At 29.5% G+C, this 15,605-nt stretch overlaps 1 protein-coding gene and 1 pseudogene across 1 annotated transcript; one reads left to right on the forward strand and one right to left on the reverse strand.

Moving 5' to 3' along the window:
- The first annotated feature begins 11,466 nt into the window (after positions 1-11,466).
- LOC113860068 (protein DMP4-like) lies at positions 11,467-12,099 on the forward strand. The gene has a single exon (XM_027492694.1). The coding sequence runs from the start codon at positions 11,467-11,469 to the stop codon at positions 12,097-12,099; it is 633 nt and encodes a 210-aa protein (XP_027348495.1).
- Positions 12,100-13,428: 1,329 nt separating this feature from the next.
- LOC113860059 lies at positions 13,429-14,739 on the reverse strand (annotated as a pseudogene).
- Positions 14,740-15,605: the final 866 nt, after the last annotated feature.

Consider the following 15,605-nt stretch of genomic DNA (forward strand, 5'->3'; position numbering starts at 1 on the left):
TTTTTTTGCAAATAACATAGTCTTGGTCGAGAAATCAAAAGAAGAGTTTAACTCTAAATTTAAGCTTTAAAAACATACTTTAAAATCTAATGGTTTTTAGTATAGAAACAAAATAAAGTATATAAATTGTAATATGAGTAAATAAGAAGATGTTGATTATGAAATGAAAATGAAAATTTGAAATAATGCAATGTTGTCTCTAAATTTAAGTATCTGGAGATCAATGTTACAAAATGACAGAAAAATTAATGAATATTACTTATAAAATACAAATTGAGTAATTAAAATAGAGAAAAAAATTGAGATTTGTTAATAATTATGTATTGTGATGTTATATAACTATATGCCTTTTATAGTAGTGAATTTTAAACTTAAAAAAAATAAGAGAAAAAAGTAGGAATCATAATGCTAAAATGAACGAGTGATTATCTAAAAAGAGGTCGAGAAAGAAATGATAAATATTAAAATAATACTTATTATACAACTGATAACAAGAAAACTGATTAAGTGATTTGGATACTTGCAAAAAAAAAAGTTATAAGAAGTCTAAATAAAGAGAGTGAATGACATGTATTTTTGAAAGAAATAAAAGAAAATATAAAAAAATATTTTTAAAAAATTATTAAAATAGATCTAATAATAAATAATATTTTAGATAATTTAATTTATTTTTATTTAATAGAATATGACTTATTTATTGTTATTGTAACTTGTTTATACTTATTAATTTTTCTTTAAATAGTTTTTTATTAATATAATATGTAAAATACATCATCATATTAGAAGTGATGCAAAATAATAATAAAATATATTGTTATATTTATAACTATAATATTTAACAATAAAAATAATATAATTTCAAAAAAGTTTATGATCACAAGTTTAACATATGACTTATAAACATCAAAATAAGGTAAGTTGTATATTATTATTATTATATATATAAAAGGTTCTTCCTCTTTTTTTGTGAGAAAAAATTATTATAAGACTAGTTACTTTATATAATTTTTATAATTAAACATTAAAATAAATTTATTATTAATCAAATTTCTCATAAAAGAAATCTTATTTTATATTTTATTTTAATAATTTTTATAATTAAATTTATAAATATATTTTTATTTAATAAAAGTTTGTTAAATAAATGTTTGATTAAAATATATATTAAAGTGCACGCTCAATATTTTAATTATTATAAAAAGTATTTCCAAAAAATATGACAAATGTTAAACAAAATTCTCTTCAATAAAAGTTAAATTTTGAAGAAAATGTTGCAACATATAAAATATAGTGAAGCTTTACTTCAAGAATATGATATAAGTTAAATAAAAAATTTAAATTGAGTGTAATATATATATATATATATATATATATTTATATATATTCTTTTATTGCATTGAAAAGTAAAGATATTGGTTTTAAAAAATTTCTTTAGTTTTTAATTAATTTTTTTACTTATTTTTATTTTATATATTTATACAGAAACTATAAAAAATAATTTTTCTATTTTAAGTATTTTCTGTGCTAATATTTTTAAAATCAAATATTTCCTAAATTTTGAAATAAATTGTAAGTATGGTGTGTGCGCGCGTGAGTGAGAGAGAAATTATATTGCACGTGAATTTAATAAGTATATTGAGATGACTGTTAAATAACACCTTGCTTTATTTATTTTTTTCTATCTAAAATTGCCTGTAATTCGTATTTGATAACAACTAACCAGCATGTTTTAATGTCAACATTAGCTTACTTTTTTGAATAATTTTATTTTATCTTTTACTGTTAAGTCATAAAAGGAAAATACGGTGTGACATAAAAGGTAAAGTTGTAGACAAATAATAATATTGACAAGGTGTTACATATCATAATAAAAAAAGATGCATGGGAATATTTAATATTTTAATTTAATTTTTCATTTCATGTATCTCTAATTCTTTCGTGAACACGAATGAAGTAAAGCTGTTTTGCAGATGAATCATGGCATGCACTCGCTAGAAGACATCAAAAGAGAGTTCCAGCACCTTAGAGTGATAATGGCATGTCACTACTTGGCCCGCTAGCGTGCACTGATCAAGCGATAACATAAGCTTCAAAGCTCAAACATGACAATATGCGTATTCGTCACGACCCTGACTATGTCTAACATACACAGCAAAGTTTGTCTGCCTATGGTTGTGTATTATACTTGATTCTGTTTGTCTCCTTTGCTTTTGTGAGCTGCGTGTGAAACCTCCCCAGCCTCCTTTCTTTCTTTGGTTTGGTAGAAGCATTGGCGTGATTTTGTGTACTGGTGCATGAAGAATAAATTATGACAAAGTAAATACCTTTTACCCTTTATTCAACATGTTTGTGGTGAAGAAACATTAAAATTTGTAAAGTATTTACATTGCACACTCGACTCCAATTGAACTTTAAAGTAGGAACAATATCAATTATGAATTTTGAATCATTTTTTAACTCATTATTTTTTGGGGCGGGGTAACAAACGCAACTTTTACAATTATAAGTCAAACTTTAACTTTTGTTTCAACTAAATTTTATAATTGATTTCATTCGTAAATTTATGGTTATGATACAAGATCAATGTAAATAATATTTCTTCTCGAAATAGAAAGACTGCACCTGAAATAACTCAATTTTTAAATAACTATTAAATATTTTTTTAAGAGAAATGTATCACAAATAAAACATTCTTAATAATTATTTATTAATTATGTCGATCATATATAGGGAGGGTCCGAGATTGACCCTTGCCCCTAAATCCGTCCATGGTTCTGTGTTGATTTAAACAGATAGATACATGACATATATCTCACTTTCTTAGCTACTCAGCACAGTCACATAGGGTTCGTTATCTGTCCTCCAATTCAAAACTGAGAGCGACTATCTATATTTGCCAACGCCATCACCACCTTGAATGGTGAATTTTTTCTACGTTCTACTACAAAAAGAATTTTATAGAGTAACTTGTCTAGTTATGTAACTTTTATAGTCCTAGTATTTAGTCCTGTATCTTTCCAATTTAATGTTAAAAAAATATTAGTCCTGCAATTTATAATCCCTATCTTTCAAGATAATTTTTGAGATTGAGCTAGAATTTAGATCGAATTTAAGATTATTTGTTAACTTTAAATAATTATAAACAAAATTTAATATAAATCTTTAAAGAATAATAATGTTATAATTTTAATTTTTTTAATATTTTATGAAAAATTCTACATTAAGTGTATATCTTTGATATCCAAAAGACAAAAAAAAATTATTAATTTAAAGAATTGTTAAAAAGAATAATTAAGAGAACTTAAATTATTCAACTTACTAGGAACACTTGCTAACTTTCGTAGTGGAAGACGATATAACATGGACAGCGGATAATAGTGGACGTCTCAATTCACGAGTCATTTTCATGCACATAGTTCCCAGAAGATAAAATTGAAGATATATAAACAGGTCAGAGAAGGGAAGTAGAAAGAGACCAACTAATGCTGCTAAAAGTTCACCATCCTAAAAGAAAGCAAAGCAAGGACCAAATTTGGTGTTTGTAATGCATGATGTAAGACTGCATTACACAACATAGAAAAAAATAAATAATTTAGCAGCTGCATCCATTTGCCCAAAAGGTAGCAAAGTGAAACCTTCCTAAATCGCAAATTCACTCCTTTTATATAAACTTCATCAACCTTTTGTACGATAATAATCTACACTGCTTTCCCCAATCCTAGTAGTTGTAACTTGTGGTCCAGACTAAATAGTCCATATAAAGCACCTTCTGCAATCATGACTTAAAAATCTGCTTCATATTCAAGTTAAAATAGAAATAAGACCATAACCATTTTCCATCTTGTTTTTCTTTGAAAATATTTTAGTGGTCCAACTAGTTGAACCCAACCAAACACTTCACTGATTCCAAGATGATAACCTTCCTTGCTATTTCTTATTAACAAAACAAACTACACCAAAATTTAGTGTGTGGCCCTTTTGAAGGGTACATAGCAGCCAGCTTCACTAAAATATCAAGAGCCATATAGCATAGACCCCAGGAAAAAGATCCGTGGGACCAACAATAAAGCTTTTACAAATTGAGGGAAGGGTGTGACTCTGATCCACATTATATTAAGCTAGAGAAAGTAGCAAAATGCGAGTAAAGGTAATGGTGGATCCAACCCATTTGAGTCTGTTCCAAATCACATACATTATTGTCGTCTTACACTTCAAGTCTACCTAGCTTTCCTCATGCCACCATTTCCCACTTTTCTTAGTGTCACAATTCTTTCTCTGGCTAAACTGTGTGAAAAGGATACTTTGCATCCACTTTGGGGGAAAAATTTTCCCACTGTGGACTCGGCTTTCTCAACTTTTGGTACAAAGCCTCTAATTTCCTAATGTTGTGAATGATTAGTAAAGGGAGATTTGGGAAAGATCCGAGTGCATGCTTAATTACTTTAATCTGATTAGTTTAATTAAAAGAACAATGTTTGTAGAGTTCATTGCTCTTTTTTTTTTTACAAGATCCAATTGTAAAATGAGATTGGCTGCATAATGTATATATCCCAAGCATAACCTTTCATCATATGTTTTAAATGATAAGTCATGATTCATGGGAAAGTATGCATAATCTACAAAGCACCACCTCTCTTCTTCTGGGGCCTAAAGAGAAAGGCTACACCAAAATAAATTCACACCGACTTCGAATTGGTTTATTTTATTTTTTGTTTCACCAACCAATTAGGATTGTTTTGACAAGTGTGGAATTAAACTTCAATTAATCACACATGAAATTTCGCTACGCGTTTGATTTTAGACCTTTTAAAGTCAATGTCTGAGGGGGGAAGGGAAGAATAAATGATTATTGACTCGACTAGCCAGCTAATTTTTGTGCATGAATTTTTTTTCATTTGTTTCTCATTCATAAAGAACCAAAGACTATTGTCATTTTTAGCAATCATGATGAAATCAAGTCGGGCAAAGATGGTGATGATGTTGATGATATTTTGACGTATAATCGTCAAGAATAAGATGGGTCAGGGCCATGGATTGTTTGATCATTGAATTACCTAGCTACCATGTGTCAAATGCTGTGGTCAAGAAAATGTTATATCGGATTGCATTATTGTGTATATAGTTCATTATCACAAGTTGGCAAGGGACATAAGGTCCTGCTCAATGCCCCAAGTGATACCTAGCACTGGCATAGGCTACGAATAATTATACTTCTGTTTTTTATAAGACTCAAAATACCGGGTTCGGGCCAATGGCGAGGCATTTTCTGACCCGATTCACCCGTTTCCCAAAGGTGGGACAGTTCCATGTGCTGCGAACACTCATCAATATAAGTGATCGTATTACAAAAAATAATTAAAAAATGATTGTGCTAATAAACATATAATTAGGGAGTTAGGGGGCACTCACGATGTTGCCCCAACCACTTGGCATTTGTAAAGTGGAGTCTATACTAGATCCAAATTACCATTCAAGATCTTAGAGTACAAAATCAGTTTTTCATAAAGTATATGATTGACATTGGCCTAAACATAGATACAAATCAGAAAATGATAAGAACGTGAGACCCATAATTTTTCTCTATCAAAAGATCCAATGGACATAAGAGTGTCACCGCTCTTAAAATGTACCTAATTAGAGAGATAATTTATCATTAGAAGATTCAAAAAGAGACAACATTCCAAGATGTACAATTGATTGATGGATGGATACCCTAGGCATGTGTTTTATTACTTGTGTTTTACAACTATCTATCATATCCATCGTGTCACATGTGCAGGGTAGAATAAGAGAAAGTGGAATTGGGTGGTAGAGGCATAACATGGACTACAAAGCACTAGAATACAGAGCCATGTTGAAGTGAGTCACCCAATGCAGCACTTATCCTTGTTCTAAAAAGAAACACAAGCGCAAATGAAGAAGAAAGTGTAAGGCGTGTTTGAAAAACAGAGAAATGAAAGCCTTGGCAGTGTTAAATGGAATTGATTCCTTTTAAGTCATTTCTATTTGACATTTCCCCAAAATGAGTGGTAGGGTCTTCTTCACCTTTGGACAAGTACTTTGGACTCAAGAGTAGGTGCTTGTAGACCCTTCATTCAGAAACTGAGTGGCGCATTTTGCCATTTACTCTATTGAGTAGATTTACAAGATGTGAAAGTGCAAAGCATTGCATGTGAACTAGTTGTTTTGTCACTACATTTTCTTTGTTAAAGTTGATCTTTTTGAACTATGCATTTGATTTGAAGCACAAGGGGTTGAAGAATTTTTTTGAAAAAATAAATAAATTTTTATTTGTTTCACAAAAAATATATCGTCAAGGAAAAAGAACAAGGTATGATTATAAGCATGGAATTGCTGTTCATGTAATGTTGTGCACAGTGTATAACATTATCATGCATACACCATCAATTAGGGTTTCCTTTCCCTACCAATCCTCAAATTGTGGGAGAAGGTCACAAACAAACAAATTGGTACTATACTAGAAACAGAAAGCGAAACCTATTGAACAAAAAGTTCAGGGTGTCAATTATTAGGAACGGGAAATGGTTTCTCCTTCATGATTTTGAAGGGCTATTGCTCTATCAACATGCTTGTTTGTGCTCTCTTAACGTAAAATACTGGCCAAGCTCTTTACAGTCCATGCAACCCATCATCACTTCACCTACACCTCCTCTTTCTCTCTCTGATGATTAAAATAATTGAAGTTGAAAATTGAAACATCGATTGTAAGGTGAATGGTCAAAGCTTACCGGAGTGATTTATACACATTAGTCATGAATAAAAAGAATATTAGTAACATAGTTTTATAAATACATTCTTTGTTATTAATTAAAATTTATCAAAATTCATAAAATAATGCGAGTTTTATTTTGTATTTGATCAATTTTATTCATAATATTGTGATTTTTTAGAAAGTATTAGCAAAAAAAAAAACATTTTAAAAGAATATGTTAAATAACGTGTTTTAATATTCTTGCTAATACTAAGTCCTGGACTAGAAGCAAAGATTCACCATAAGGGTCCATTTGGTTGGGGCCAGTAATTTCACAATCTTGAAGTTGAAGACATGATTCTAGAGTAGCAATTAAGAATACTAATAATTGCAATCGTTCAAATCCCATGTCTGTTTTATTTCCCGTCAACTTATATCATGAAATTATAGAGTCATTTAGAAATTTTCTAAAAGGGAACGATTTTTATTTAAAAACAATATCTTTATTTAAGTTTTAATAAAAAAATTATCACTTTTAATTACTTAAAATTAGTCTTAAAATGTGTGATTACCATCTTTTAAAAATTTGACATTACATTACAGGTTTTACTTTTAATGAATTAAGATCATATAAAAGAATACAAAATTAACTAAAAAGTTTTAGTTACACAGTTAAAAATTGAAATTTGGTATAACGAAATTAAAAATTAAATTCATGATCTTCAATCAACATTTTAACCTTGTCGAATGATGCTGAGTTTTTTCAAGCAAAATATGCATTGTAGTACCATTCTCCTTTTTTTTTTTTTTGAGAAAGTACTATCATATAAGGTAAAAATTACTAAGAAATATTTGATAAAAATGGATTATATGAATTTCTGTTTTCTTAAAAATTGTAAATAAGGGGAAAGTACGAATAAAAAAAGTCAATGATTTAACTGGGCCATTCTTACCTGAGAAGCAAAGTCTGAAATTACTAACCGTTACAGGGGAGCATCCTCATGATATATGATGTTGCTATGTGGGGAGAGAAGAAGCGCCCACATATCATAACTATATTATGTGCTTTCCACCAAAAAGAAAAGTGTGTTTATAAATGAATATATCAATAATGATAGCTTAAAGGATGTTATAGAAAGGAAAAGGAAATAATTTTCAACTTACTTTTTGGTTCATTTTGGATAAATAGTTGCTTGGACTGAGCTACATACAAAACTATAAAGATAAAACTTTTTAAAAAATTGTATAAAATTTTTAGGTGAATACAACAATTTCTCTATGTGTGTAGGTACCTAACCTCAATGACCAGATTCTGCACTCTAGAGCTCTTATTATTCGCTAAAGATTCTTCCATAGAAAATTGGACACTACTTATCAAGAAATTTTATGGTTAACAAAATAAGATTTTATTAATAAACATTTACTATGCATTATACTTTCTTATAAAATAATTACTCAATTATCCTTAAAAATTAATCTTAACAAAACCGCTGATAATAAACTGTGACAAATAGAAAATATTAAAACAAACTCCTGCAGCTTAAATTCAAACAATAACGCAAGATACTAATTAATTTTATAGGATATATTAATGTTAAGTATTAATAAAGTTATTTGTTAGTATATATATCTTATTATTTATAAACTCAAAGTCATTATACTACTAATTCAATTTTTGTTTAAAAACTAATTTAATATTAAATTATTGTAAATAATGTTTTTTTTTTTGTATTGGTTGGATCAATGGATCCTCTCCTTTCAATTCCATTTCTATTGAAATAAATTATGAGATTGCATCTTTTTAGATTGAATTATAATTCAATATATCCATTACGATGGTTTAGACCCAATTTGGTTGGATGTAAATTCCAAAAAGATCTACCTCAGAAAGTTTCATTTGAGCCCAGCTAAAGTTAAAACAATTACTTAAATTATCATTAAGAAAGGAAGATAAAGCCTAGTGGTTGTCTCAGCCCATTACAAGCCATGCTGTATTAGGCCAATCAAAATTTGGACTGACTTTAACCAAAATGAAAATGGTACTAAAAATTTGTAAGTTTATTTAGAGTTATCTGTGGTTTGCTTAAGATTAATTTTGAGATTAAAAAAGGTTAAACTAAAAATAAAATGAATTTGAGATTAACAGTAAAATTAAGTTAATTAAAATTTATTTTTTTCAATTTAAATTAAATCGATTATTTCAATTCTTTTTTTATTATTTGTTTCAAGATTAATACTTTAGCTTTTCAGTTAAAAAATAAATATAATTGTATTAATTAGATTATAAATAAAGTTTAAATTAGTGCATAAATTAGATTATGAGGAGAGAAGAGGAGGACGGAAGAGAAGGAAAAGAGAAAGAAAGTTGTGAAAGACAAAGAAAAAATATAATTTTTATTTTTATTTTTACTTATATAAACATATATTTGCTTAGATAAAAATGAAACTGAATTATTTTTTCATCAACAGGAGCAGATCTATATTTACTGAATATTTTATTTAATTAAAAAAAAAACTCTGTTTACACGTAAACTTAAGCAAGTCCTGTGAGAAATTAAAAATTTTCTAATTACGTAAAACACTGAGTTATTGATGGTAAGCAAACAGGCTATACAATATTTTTCCATAAAACATTTTGAATAAATATTTAATTCTGTATAAAATTCAATTATCAAAATATTTGTTTATTTTAAAATAGTAAAAACATTGATGGTCACTACTATTGTCATTTTCATCGATACTGTTATGATACTCATATCACTAGCTCTTGTGCTCTTGCAATTGTCTCACTCATCATTGCCATAGTCATAGCCATCATAATCGCTACTACAAGCTCATCTCATGATCACTTCCATTTTCGTCGCTATCACAATCCCAATACCATCACTACTGTCATCGTGAGTTACCTTACCAACATCGATTATACTACGTACTTCCACGATTGCCACTATACGTCAACACTTCAAAACAATACTTTTATCATTAATAATTCATATCATGTAAGAATATTGATGCTAGGAAGTTTATGTTCTTTTTCTACATGACTGATTATTTTATTCTTTCTCCATTTTTATTCCCACTAAAATCACTGTGTCAGATAATGGTTTTACATTAGTGAACTAGTAACAAATTATAATGTATATAAGTAAAAGTTGCAAAAAGATGATGAATCTAAATTGTCTAACGTATTTTAAATAAACAAGTCACTCAAATTTGAAGTTCAATCACTCTTTTTCACTCTAATTACACTCGTTAGCGAAACATCGCATACATGCACAGCAAACGAATATTCAAACTTGTTGAAAATAAAAATATTAAATTTCATGTATTCACTGTTCTAAGATTTTGTGCACAGTGAAACTATAATGCATTTTTGAATAGGTGAGTGCTTGCGTATATACATGTCCACCCTCTACAGTAAGAAGCAGTGGGATTCAGCAGAAGGTGTGGGGAACAGACAGAACAAGAATAACTGTGCTGAAATTGAGGTACGTCACCATATCTGGTTCAGGTCCAACTAAGTTAGATTTGGCAAATGCAGTGGCAACTGACAACTATATCCAACTCTATCATAAGGTACATGCTTAGGACAAAACCAAGGGTACCATTGAATTGATGATCATAACTTCACCCAGACTTATTTGGACCCATCGCTAGCATGATTGTGAGGATGCTGTTCACTAATCTGTAATCACTAGTGTTATTATTAGGCCACCACCATCTGGAACCGGAGAATAAAGCCTAACAAGTTTAATGGGCCTGCCAAACAAAAATACAAAAATATGTCCATCACTGCCCCACATATTTAAGTCCAATGAATTTCTTGTCTTGGGCCTTTGGTTTTCAAAGTTCAAACATATCCCTCAGTTGTATATACGAATATTTTTTTTTTTAATGATATATGCTTATTTTTTAACCAAAAAAATGCTGTTTGCTTATTTACATGTACACATGTTTGTAAAACATACACGCATTTGACTTTGATAACGGTAAATTAAATAACAATTATGAGATATGCTAAATCATATTTTTGAAAAAACCACAAACTATAAATTTATGATTATATTATTGATATTTTTATGCATTAATTCTATATTATTTGGGTTGAATATAAAATGATAATTGGTTACTACTGCTATCTAAATTCTACATAACTTAGAACCGGGGCGAAAAAAAAAAATGTAAACGATAAAAATCAGGAGCATGGATTGTTGAATAAAAAAGATACTGACTTCCTTACACATGAAAAAATTCTATTTTAAGGACAAATACATAAGTTGGCTTAGAATAAGATTACTTATTTATCCATGGATTAACCTCTCTGCGCACATTGCATCATGTGCTTATAAAAAGAACCTATGCAAATCCCATTTTGCAGCCATTGCGTCTAAGCAAAAAATTCCCCATGCACCAAACTTCACTCTTAAAAAGTTAACAACTGAAATCCTACGCGTTATCTCTCTTATCTTGCTCAAGCTTTTGCATTAATAATTGTCATGTATGCTTTATGAGGCAAGAAAACAAGAACCGTATTTCCTAAAACCTTTCTTCTAACTAACTAACTTTTGGCCCTGGATAACAAAGTACCATAAATTAAGCTAAAAGCTGATTTATCAAGTTTTCAGTTAGTGTATCTTGCAAGCCATGACAATACTCCTTCCCTTAATTCTCTGCAACTATATAGAATAAATCCAATTTTAGCAAACATATTCTGCCAAACTAAAAGCTGATCAAGCTGGAAAGTTCAAAAGGCTATGGATGTTAAAGTAGACATCTATGGTTCTGAGAATGATGACCAACAAAAGCTACCACTCTTGCACAATATGGAGGTGCCAGAACCGGAGAGAAACCTAATTCAGAGAGCCATCAATCAAACATTTCAAAGCACAGCACATTTGTCCAATCTTTTACCAACTGGCACTGTCCTTTCTTTCCAAATCCTATCCCCAATTGTCACAAACCAAGGCAACTGTGACTCAGTTAGCAAGTTAATGACTGCTACACTTGTAGCTCTATGTGGTGCCTCTTGTTTCTTGCTATGCTTTAGTGATAGCTTCAGAGACAACAAGGGGAATGTTTGTTATGGGTTTGCCACCTTAAGGGGCTTCTGGGTCGTTGATGGATCAACCACCCTTCCACCTGAGCTTGCTGCAAAATATAGACTGCGGTTTATAGATTTCATGCATGCAGTAATGGCAATTTTGGTATTTGCAGCAATTGCATTATTTGATCAAAATGTGGTAAATTGCCTCTTTCCATCACCCTCAGATGAGACACAGGAAGTCCTAACAGCGTTGCCAGTTGTTATTGGCGTTTTGTGCAGCATGCTGTTTGTAGCATTTCCTACGCAGAGACATGGAATTGGCTTCCCTCTCTCAACAAAGTAACAATTGGATTAATGGATCATTTTTATGTTTATGTATGGAAACACTTTCAAGGGTGCAGTTCCCGCCAAAACTGCAGTGTATCCGGATCCAATTTTCAATAGTGTGGTTGGGTAATCAGTTCTCTTCTGTCTGCAACAAATTATTTAGGAATTCAATTGAATTTGATTGTTTGGATAATGAGGTTGAATTCAACTCTTTTGAATCAAATTATTTTTACCAAGGGATAACAATGTCAGTTTATATATGCATGGAATTTAAAGAGGGGATCGGATTCAATTCTCATCATAGGTTTATAGAATGGCTAACCTTTTACATATTGGCAACAAACTAGAAAGAGAATAATTTCAAGTGGACCTAACTATAGACAGCAAGAAAAGGCCGGACCTATGCATCAATTCCTTAATTAAAAGATAAATAAATATACAGCACTTCGTTTTCCTCCTTTTTTGAAAGCTTTTTGTGCATTGATTCCTATTATATATACTTTATATTAAAGCCTGTTTATTCTATTGGGTTGGATCTATACAAGGCACTTGTTTTAATCCAGCACTTCTTCCGCTTCATATTATTGTTCACTTACCCCAGCATCAAAAAGACCTTGGCATTGACACTGATCACTGTCTGTATTACATGGTTGAGTTGTTAAACAACCGAACTAATGTTTGTTCACAGCATCATTTGGGAAAATGGACAATTATATTATAGACCCCTTTGCAAGATATGACAGATTCAAGATACAAGAACATGCTTTCCTTTAATTTAAAATAATATTCACACACTTATATATGCTTTCTATCAATAAACTCTAAAAAAAGTAAAGTGGTATAAAAAGTATTACAATAAGGAGTTAAGTGACACGAAAAAAGTAGAACAAAAAGGGTTAATGACATAAGAAAATGTATAAGAATAAATTATGAAATCATAAAATTATAGGAGTAATTTACTCTAAAAAAATCAGCATTAGCTTTCAGCAAAACCCCAAACAGAGGATGTGTCAAGATGTATTTTTGCATCCCATAGACCGTGGCCATCATATGCAGGTGGCCGGGAAGAAAACGTTGAAGAAAGTAATATGTAAAAATTATAAACCTAGAATGCCATCAAAACCAATCTATGTAAGTTTACAGAAAGCAAAATCAAGTAACTCAACTACCATTTTCTTGCTTTCACTAAAATTGCATCATCTTTGAGAAATAAATTTAAAAATGTTTGCACAAACAAATATTGGGTGGTGACTTGAAAGTCTGCTATAACTTGTTGTAGATAGTACAACATTATTCCAATTTAAACTTGACAAATTAGACGACATATTCCTAAATTACAATAGTCTTATGGGTAAAGCTCAATAAGAGACCTAAAACCAAATGTGGGGAATATCTTGTAATGTTTGAAGCCTGCTTCCATAAAAAGATGCTTCCAATCATTTTCATCTCTCTCTTTTCCATTGAGACAAGTCATCATAATAATGTCAAATAAAAGCTTTACTTCTGTCATTTCACGTTCATCTTGCTTCTCATTTATCACTATATCTATTATTATCACTTTTCCTCCTTTGCCATTGCCTGAAATTGCATCTTTACAATTTTTTAGTATCTTTATGCAATCATCATCATTCCAATTGTGTAAAACCCACTGCAAAATTAACAACAAATGATCAGAATATCTTTACAAATAAACATATGATTAATGTCAATGTTAAAAAAAAGAAAATGTTATATTCAGTCTAAAACTGAGTTTAAGCAATTAATTATAATAAAAATTTATTAAAAAATATTCATTACATTCATATTTTTAATATAATAAAAATATTTTTTAATAAAAAATCAGACTTAAGGCTAAGGTTAATCAAATTCTTAAAAATAAATTGTATGATAATTTGTGGTTTTAGGTGTACCTTGAGTAAAATGGCATCAGCTTGAGGGATAGACTTAAACATGTTTCCACCAACAAAACTCAAATTTTTGCTTCCTGTTAAGCCTGCAACAACCTGAGGAAGGTCCAAGACAATGTATTTTAAATTTGGAAACGCCTCACAAATAATCTTAGCTGTGTTTCCAGTTCCACCTCCAACATCAACTAAAGAATGAAGGCCTTCAAAAGCTGATTTACAATCACTTAATGCCAACCTTACTACATAAGAATCACTTTCCATAGCCTCATTAAAGGTTTTCATATGAGTGGGATTTTGATGAATGAAATCCCAATAATCTTCTCGACCTAATGCGGTCTCAATGATAGTGTGTTCCTCCCCAGAAGTCCATTTTCCCAATTGATGGTATGAACCAACAAGAATTGGGTTGTTTAACAACTTAACCATTGAAGATAAGCAATGGTCAGTGTTGCTGACAAGGAGTTCTGATAGTGGGGTAAGAGCATATGCTTCCGTGTTATCATCAACTTTTATGATTGCAAAGAAGCCATGAGGCGTTGGACACAGGTAGCTTTCACTTTTGGAACATTCAGAGCTAAAAGCAATTCAGAAAGAGTAATGGGTTGGCCATGGTTGTGGATTATATTTGGTATGCTAAGGTCAACGGCCCATTTTATGGACATGGGATTCAGAAAGCCATACATAACTCTCTATAACTCACTTTGAGCTTCCACGAGCTCTGTTGCTTTGTGACCATTCATAGAAGCCATGAGAATGGGAAAGAGAATCTTTATTTTTTGTGTGTTTATGCTCCGAACTTGTCACCTGATTTGTTGCTATGAACACAACTTTAGTCTTCTTTATATACTCATTGATCCACACCCATGTTGCCACTTGATAAAAACAATTATTTTTTTATCGCGTAAAACACAACGCACATAATAAAAAATTAAGAGGACATTTAATATCTATTTTAAAAATAGTTTTTTGTTTTTAAAATAAAATATAATAAGTATTATATTTTATTTTTAAAAAAAAATTAAAACAAAAATAAAAATATTTTAATATGTAGAATTTTTTTTATCAAAATAATATAATATTTAACTTTACTCGTGTATAAATTTATAATTTTCCTTAAAAAAAATTAAAATATTAAATTCAATTTTAAGGATGGGAATAAATAAAACATTTTTATTGAAAATATTTACTATATTAAAATTTTAAAAGTAGTATCAATGATTTGTTTTTAATAAAAATATTATATTTATTATACTTAAATTTTTACTGTATGTCTTTACATAAACAAACGTTGAAAACATTACTTTATTTAATTTTATTTATAAAAAATAATTAATTATTTAATCAAAACTAATAAAATATAATTATATATTATAAATTTAAATTTATTTTAAAATATTTATAAAATAATTGATGGCTTATATATCGATGAATAAATATTTATTTACATAGATAATAAATAAATATTATGTTAACAATTAATACATTATACATTTAAAAATAATTTTTACTTTTATAATTTTAAAAATATTTTTTTATAAACAAGAGTAAACGAATTTAGCTATGACTTTGCTTACAAATGATAAACTGCTTACACGTGGTAAACTGTTAGTTAGTT

The sequence above is a fragment of the Abrus precatorius genome, unplaced genomic scaffold (genome assembly GCF_003935025.1).
Source record: "Abrus precatorius isolate BTA unplaced genomic scaffold, Abrus_2018 Scaffold2, whole genome shotgun sequence".
NCBI lineage: Eukaryota > Viridiplantae > Streptophyta > Magnoliopsida > Fabales > Fabaceae > Abrus > Abrus precatorius.